This window comes from Pteropus vampyrus, unplaced genomic scaffold, assembly GCF_000151845.1.
Source record: "Pteropus vampyrus isolate Shadow unplaced genomic scaffold, Pvam_2.0 Scaffold250, whole genome shotgun sequence".
Classification (NCBI taxonomy): domain Eukaryota; kingdom Metazoa; phylum Chordata; class Mammalia; order Chiroptera; family Pteropodidae; genus Pteropus; species Pteropus vampyrus.
Genome location: NW_011889031.1, coordinates 166,061 through 173,816, shown reverse-complemented (window position 1 = coordinate 173,816; position 7,756 = coordinate 166,061). Strand labels below are relative to the sequence as shown.

The following is a 7,756-nucleotide window of genomic DNA, read 5'->3' as shown; positions in this document are numbered from 1 at the left end:
CACTTCTTTGGGACACTCACTGTCCCGCTGTCCTTCAGTCTGTCCCTGTCTCTGGATCGCTGTCCCTTTCAGGCTCCCCCTCCCGTCACCCCCTCGAATCCCCTATCCTGGCCAGGACTCCAGGCTGCGTCACTGCAGAGTTGCAGGAGTAGGGCCTGTCCTGCGGACCAAGGAGGTCGTTTTCCCTCACCCCCCAGACCCTGGACTTCCCACTGCCTCTGATCCAGTACTCTCAGGCAGCCTTCAAGCCCCGGATGGGACCAAGGAGGGCAGAGAAAAGACATTCGGGCTTCCTACTCTTCTCTGCCCGGAATTCTGGTGTATCCTCGGGCAGAAGCAGTGAATCCTGAGGTGAGGGACTGGGCTTGGGTTGAGGGAGGCTTCTGGGCAAGTCCGGGTAGAGGCTGGAGCAGGAGTTAGGTAGGACTAGGGGCAGGGAGGAGGTTAGGGTGAGGACCGAAGTCAGCCATCCTCTCTTACGCACCCACCCCCCTTTCTTTTCTGCTTTTGGCAGCAGCCAAGCACGGGATCGGGTTACAAAATCAGCATTTTCGCAGAGGTCAGAATGTGTGGGAGAAGGTGCGGGCTAGGGGAGGGGGGTTGCATAGGGGAGAATAAGGGATGAGATACGAGATTAGAGACCGTGGGCGGCGGGAGGAGGCCTCCGGCAAGGAGTAACAGGATGATAGTCCAGACTCCATCAGGCGCTAGGAAATTGGATGCCGTCACTCCCTCACGGCTCTGCCCTGGCCTTCCCAGGGTATGTGGCGGATTTGTTAGCCTGGATTCTCCACCCATGCAGAGCCGAGAGTGGGCGATGCTTCTGGAGGCGTAATGGGGGCTGGGGTTACGGAACACCCAACCCTGCAAACAGCCCAGGGGAAGTAGACTCGATTTTGGCGACGGACACCAGGACGAGAGAGGCCAATGTCTGTCTGCGTCTTCAGATCCTTCCCACACCCTTCCTCCTTCCCCAGTTCTTGAAAGCTCCAAACTCCCACCTCTGTCATCCTCGGCTCCCCCTCCTAACTCTCCCTCCCCCATTCCCCAAGGCCCTGGGATCGGGGTCTTCCCCTTCCCTTCTAAGATCTCGTTCCTCTGCTCCATTCCTGTCAGTTCCAAATCCAGGAAAGAGGGTCTCCCGGACACTAACGCTGAAAATGTGGGAACTCTGCCTACGATCTTTGGCCCTCCCCGATACCCTCCAAATACCTTGGCTCCCAAAGATCGTTATTGAGGGGGAATCTCTCCGCTGGAATCTTTGAGTCCCTGTCTGCCGAGTCCCCCGCCTCCAAAACTGAGATTTGGGCTGTCTTACCGCCCCCGGACCCTGAGCTTTCTCCCCCTCCCCTGTACTCACCCCAAGTCGAGGCGGGGCGGGGATGGGGGACTCCGGGGCTGGCGATGGGGGGAGGGGTGACCCGGCCCCGGCAGCTCTGGACAGCAAAAGGCTGCGGAGGGGGGAGTGACATCATCAGCGGAGGAGGGGCAGCACAGCTCCCCCCAAACCGGGGGCTTCAGGCCCCGCCTTCATGGCGGACCCAGGGGTCCCGGAATTTCAAGACACGAGAGGGACAGGAGATGAAGTCTGCAGGAACGACACCCCCTCTCCTTAGAACAAGGGATGGAAAATCCTTTACGATTTCAGCCACCCCCCAATACACACACACTGCCACCTGTCGCTGCCGTCGCGACCTGTCGCCTCCCACGCATGTTGTGGCTGCGCCCGCCCCCGGCGAGCAGAGAACATCGCCTGAACCACAACGCCCGTGATGCTCCGCGGTGTCGCGCGCCTCCGAGGAGAGGCAGAGTAGGCGAGGGGCTTCATGGGATTCGTAGTACAAGACCCCTCGCCCAGCGTGAGCCCTGGAGGAAAGGAGCGATGCCTTCCCCATTCCTTTCTTCAAGTCCAGAGAGCCGGATGCTAGTTTCTCTCTGCACAAATTAGGCGCTTAAATTAAAAAAAAAAAAAAAGAAGAAGAAGAAGAAGAAGCGGCCAAGGTAGTTTTAATGGAAACAGCGAATTTTCCCTAAGCGGCGGGTCTGGCCGCCGACCGGCGCGCATGCGCCTGCGTGGGCCACCCCCGTCAGCGCCGGGCTCCCCGAGAGCGAGCCCGCGCCAGCCCCACGCGGGCGCCTCCTGTCATGTTCCCGCGGTCGAAGACGGGCACGTAGCTGCGCAAGAAGACGTCGCCGAGGATCCAAAGGGGCCCTAAGGACGGAGGCATGTCCAGGGACCCGAAGCCGGACAAACAGACGCGATCATCACCCCAAGCAATCTGCAAGGCGACAAAACGGGCCACTGGCTGTGACGCCCGCCGAGCCCGCCCACTATCTCGGGGCACGAGGGATGTTTCTGCGGCCCCTTCTCCGTCCTTGGGAGGTCTCACCCCCGGCCCCACCTTCTCCAACCCAACCGGCCGCGTCACTCTGACGTCATTGCGGCGTCTGCCTACCTGGATGACGTAGTCTTGGGCCGTGAGGTTAAACCAGACTCCACCAAGGTTGAAGGAGACGGGGGGCAGCGCCGTGATTAGCGAGCACTGGATCAGGTACTGAGGGCGAAGAGGACCAGGTGGAGGCGCGGGTGCTCTGCGCCACCTGCCCGCGGGGCCCCGCGTTCCCCGCCGTCCGGGGCAGCTGGGTGGTCAGGCCCCCGCCGCTTTCTCTAGCTTTCCCTTCCCTACTTTCACCTTATATAACTGTCGCTACGTACCCTGGATCCCCGTTGGATCAAACCGTCTTTTTCTACCTAATTGTACATCAAAAACTGGCGTCCCGCTTTGGGACCCACAGGTGTATTTTCATTTGTCTTACGCTGTGTCTGAAATGTTTTAAAAATCAGTACCAACCGTACACCACGGTGGTGCAGGCATCCGGTGGAGTCCGCTGCTGTGCAACCTTATAAAGTTGCTTGACCTCCCTGTGCCTCATTTTCCAAGCTGAAAATGTAGGTGATGATAATGTTTACCTGGTAGGGATGTGTGGGAGCTACCTTGGAGGAATGCCTGACGCGTAGTAAGTACTATTAGTATTTACAAACCAGGAGCTTTGAAATAACGTGTTCACGTTTCTCCAACAAACCCGAAAACCCGGCTTTCCCCACACGGCAGTACCTGGCTGGAGCCAAGCAGCCAGGAGCCGCCCTTTTCGGATCAAAGGGGCTTGTGCTCTCCAGTTCGCCCCAATGCCCCACTCCCGAGTACCTAACAGTACAATATGAGCCCCACCAGACACCGGGTCCTCACCTCTCCCACCAGCAGGGAGATGCCCCCAATGGCTCTATGCAGGGCCCGGATCTCCTCGGAGGGTCCCGTGATGAGAGAGGTGCCTGTGTCCACAATGGCAGCACAGCCGTGGGCACAAAGAGTCAGCCCTGTGCCCACCTGTACACTGTGCGGCAGAAGGGGGCAGTCATCAGAGCCAAGAGTCCGGGTCCCTGGTTCCCTTCCCCAAAATATGATGGAGCTCGGTCTCAGCCCGTGCCCCCCAGGCCTAGGGGACCCGGCCCCTCACCGCTCCATGTGGATCTGCCAATAGGCGGGGACCGTGACCGGCACGTAGGTGAGTGGTGGGATGTAGTGTGTTGGGTCCGAGCCACCAAGAACCAGCTCTCCTCCATCAGCCTCTTCAGGGTCCCTGCAGAGACAGCGCCATCTGTCGCCGGAGTTTCCCCTGCCAGCCCCAGGAGTGGCCCAGTATGGGACTTACGCCGGTGTGGTGGTTTCCAGGTTCTAAATGGGGTACCGAGGTGTAGGTAGGGCCTGGGTGTTGGGACTGGAAGCGAGGCAAGAAGCGAAGGGAAATGGGCTTTTCTTGGTGGCAGTTAGGATTTTAGGGCTTTGGGGTGGGGGGGTGAGACTTCCTGATTTGGCTGTGGAAAGGAGAACTTTTGGGGGGAGACTGAAGTAGAGCATTGGGGTTTCTGAATTGACTCTGGAAAGTGTGATCATGTAGAAGTGGGGGGGGGCTTCCTGATGGGTGGATGGGGAGACTTCTAATTACATGTCTCGAAATCCAGAGGTGACAGATATCCTGAGTTGGGTGAGAGTGATTGGAAGAGGGTGCAGGACTTCTGGGGGGTGGGGGGAGCCCAGGATCCACCACGAGGTGGGCGGGACTTCCTGAGCAGGTTGGACATCAGAATAACTGGGCATAGGAATTTCTGCCTGGGGCGGGGGATGGGCGTCTGGGAGGGAAGGTGGGCGCTTCCTGCAACCGGGTGAGACTTTCCCAGCATTAGGCCGCGCTTCCTAAAAAGTAAGAGGAACTGCGTGGATGAAAATATGGGTAACTCCTGACTTCTGCTGTACATTCTAAAATGGAATTCGGGCTTTTTTTATGGTAAAGAGGGGTTTTTTAATTGAGTGTTTCATTGGCTAGGGCACGGAATTTCCTGCTTGGGTTGGAAACATAGAGCATTTTAACTAACGATGAGTTTCTTTGGCGTTTTCTCGAGGTGTTGCTTAGCGAGCGGGACTTCGGAATGGGGTTTAGGTGTTTTGTCGTGTTGGGTAGGTGAACCTCCTGTGTTGGGTGGGTGACTTCCTAACTGGACAGTAGCTCAGTGACGCAGGAAGGTAGGCCCTCCCGCATTACCTGGTGAGGTAGAAGGAGAAGACAGGCTTATCCAGGAGACCCTGAGCCACCAGCATATCCAGTGGGGGCCGAACTCCTTCCACGGCCAGAGCGGGAAAACCAAGGCCCAGTATCCCATCGAAGCGAGCGAAAATGAAGTTCAGGCTGGGTTCCCACAGAGCCTCCCCGAAAGTCACCGATGCACCCGTGATTCCCCCGATCTGGAGAAAGATTCAAACGGGGCAAATTACTTCTGGGAGGACAGTCCCTACGTGTTCCTGAGAGCTCCCCAGCGAAGGCGTCAGACCCGGGGCCACGACATCTGGAACCAGCTCCACCTACTTGGGAAGCCCCGCCTCCCCACTTAAGCCCCATCTCGTTGCCCTGGAGGCCCCGCCCCCTCCGGCCCCTCCCAGGGTCAAAGGTCACACACAGTCAGCTTGTCCTCGCTCAGGACGCCGCTTAGCCGCCCGGTTCCGTACTGAATGGCGAACTTGGTCCCATTGGGCTTGAAGGAACTAGAGGCTTTGGAGTCGAAGCGGTGGTGGAACCCTAGGTTGGAAGGTCAGGGGGCAGTTACCGGGGGCGCGGAGCCTCCCCCCCCCCCCGCGAAGCCGCGTCAGAGCGAAGGGCGCCTCAGCATCCCTGGGCAAGCCAAGACCCAGCCTCCCTCCATCCCCGGCTCAGCTCCGTCTCCCCGTGAGCGCTCACAGCAGGGCAGGCTGAAGAAGTAGCATCTCTTGGACGGGACCCAGAGGTTGGAGGAGCCAGTGTCAAAGACGACAGAAAAGTTTTGGGGGGGCGTTCCCAGCCCGATTTCCCCATAATACTGGACCTGATGGCAATAAAATAGGAGAGATTAAATGAAGGACTCAGCTTGAGGGCGGGACCGTGGGGGCTGCGTGTGTGGGGAGGGGGGCCATGACTCACATTCATGAAGTTGGAGAGAGGCACAGAGATGAACTTTGGGTCCCCCATCCTGAGGGGCTCTTCCGGGTTCCCCCATCTCCTTAGCGGGTTCAGCGTCCTGCGTCCCGTGTAGACCCGGCGGAGAGGAATCCTGTGGGGAGGAGGACACCGACAGCTAGGTCGCCCTTCCCGGGGACCCTCCATCACAGACTTCACCAAATGGAATGTAATGACAAAGCAGACACCTCCGCGGCCCTACAAAAGTCATTACCAGAAACCCTGCAAAACACCTACCAAACCATGATGACACATTTCCCCTAAAACCTCCACGAGAGCAAACCATCCCAAACAGACCTGCCCCCAAACCTTTCGATAAAACACATTCCGAATAACACACGTGCAGAGTTTTCCAAAGGCCCTGACATAAAACTGGCCTTTGCAAAAACTTCAATTCATGATGTTGGAGACTATTTCCACTACCCGCATTTCACTCTACACTAAAATACATTCCAGATATATGAATGACAATGTGACATGTGAAATTATAAGAGCCCTGGAAGGAAGTAAAATATTTAACTAACTCTCGAAAGAGGAAGCCTTTTCAAAGCATGACACCAAGATCAGAAATCATTGCGGGGGAGGGCGGGGTGCGGCATGAGTGTGACTCTAAAATTTTAAACTTCCGTACTCCCCGCCCCCAGTACAGAACACGGTAAATAAAGTTAAAAGACAAAACAAAAACCTGGGGGAAATAATTACAAGTTGTATCTCAAAGAGTTACTAATATGCAAAGAGCTTCTACAAATAAATAAGAATAAGACAAATCCAGCATTGGGAGACAGTTCCCCACCGGTCTCTTGCAGTTCTGCAGAGGCACTGACTGCCTTTGTCCAGACTGTCTTGTCAAGGGTTTTCTTTAATGAAAGAGAGATACTGCCCCCCAACCCCGGGGCCAAAGAGTAGATGGGTTTATGATCCATTATAAAAGATTCAAGTTTCTTAAGCTCAGGTTTCTTTCCTGTAATGCACCTCACTGCATGTGTAGCTATCACCTGGCCCTCCTCGTTTCATCCTATAGAAACTGGGGCTCAGAAAACTGTCACAAATGCTGATTTTCTGGCTACTTCTATTGCTGGGAGTAACAAACTGTCTTTTGTCTCTGACCTAGGACTCTCGGGTCTTCTAATAGCCATGAAATTGTGGCAAGCTAACTTCACAGTTCTTGACATTCAGTAGGAAATGGGCAAAAGACATAAGCAGGTAATTTGCAAAAGAGGTATAAACAGCTTCAAAACACATGGATAGATCATCACCCCAGAAGTCACCCACAAAATAAAATGACAGAAGTGAGAAACCCCTTTTCGCCCTGCAGATTGGCAAAGAACTATGGATACCGACCCGTTGGCTAGGGGGAGTAGATTGATACAAACTTGCCAGAAGATGGTTTGGTGATATGTATCACGGACCTTAAAATTGTACACAGTTTCAGTTCTCAGAATTTCGGCTATAGGAGATCATGGCACAAATATGCAAAGGTGTATTTATGAGAATGTGTCTAATTTTGAAAACTGAAGGCCGCTCCCCATCCAGCACGGGGCACGGCTCTCTACTCTGCTGCAGAATACATATAAAATGGCATCCATTTGGCCACCGAAAGGGAGAAAGGAACTCTTTATGTGAGTAGTTCTCAAACTTATGGCATGGGACAGAATCACCTAGAGGAGGGGTGATGATAGACTTTTTTAAAATGGCTTTTCAGGCTGTCCGTCTCTGTTGCAACTCAATTCTGGCGAAGAGCGAAAGCAGCCATAGGCCACATGTTAGTGAATAAACATGGCTGCGTTTCATTCAACCGTATTCGCAAAAACAGGTGGCAGGCTAGATTTGGCCCTTGAGCGGAGTGTTTGCCAACCCCCGACCTGGAGAGCTAGTTAAAATTCATAACGCTTCGTTTCTGTTGGAGTAGATCTGTGAGAGATTCTGATAATTTGCATTTCTAACCAGTTCCCCAAGTCACTGGGATGTTGAAAGTCCTCGGAGAGTCCCTTTTTGTATCGACTTGGCCATGACCTATTAGGTTCAAAAGTAGGTTATCGCCATAAAAAAATTAATTAAATGAATAAATAAATAAAAGAAAGAAAAAGAAAAAAGCCGGCTAGCAAATGTCACGTGCAGCCTGTCCCTGCCTGTAGCCGCTCCTCGGAGCCCTGCTCCCTGCTCGTGTCCCCGGCCCCTCCCCACGACCTGGTCTTTGAGAGCCTCCGGAATG

The 7,756-nt window shown here is 54.8% G+C and overlaps 1 protein-coding gene and 1 long non-coding RNA gene across 5 annotated transcripts in view; one reads left to right on the top strand and one right to left on the bottom strand.

Moving 5' to 3' along the window:
- Positions 1 to 2,807, top strand: part of LOC105301718 — a 5,043-nt gene extending 2,236 nt beyond the window's left edge. For 3 of the 4 annotated variants that reach the window (XR_002776118.1, XR_896759.2, XR_002776117.1), the window contains exons 3-4: positions 198 to 351; positions 760 to 2,807. This is a non-coding gene — a long non-coding RNA (uncharacterized LOC105301718). Of the gene's footprint in view, positions 1 to 197; positions 352 to 514; positions 560 to 759 lie in introns of all 4 variants that reach the window. The other variant, XR_002776119.1, reaches the window with a different exon arrangement.
- NAPSA (napsin A aspartic peptidase) overlaps positions 2,088 to 7,756 on the bottom strand; it is a 7,998-nt gene continuing 2,329 nt past the window's right edge. Inside the window, exons 2-9 of the mRNA XM_011374494.2 lie at positions 5,509 to 5,638; positions 5,290 to 5,413; positions 5,012 to 5,130; positions 4,600 to 4,799; positions 3,517 to 3,639; positions 3,249 to 3,393; positions 2,457 to 2,555; positions 2,088 to 2,279 (exon numbers count right to left, since the gene is read on the bottom strand). Of these exons, the coding sequence (XP_011372796.1) occupies positions 2,088 to 2,279; positions 2,457 to 2,555; positions 3,249 to 3,393; positions 3,517 to 3,639; positions 4,600 to 4,799; positions 5,012 to 5,130; positions 5,290 to 5,413; positions 5,509 to 5,638 (1,132 nt within the window). The remainder of the gene's footprint in view (positions 2,280 to 2,456; positions 2,556 to 3,248; positions 3,394 to 3,516; positions 3,640 to 4,599; positions 4,800 to 5,011; positions 5,131 to 5,289; positions 5,414 to 5,508; positions 5,639 to 7,756) is intronic.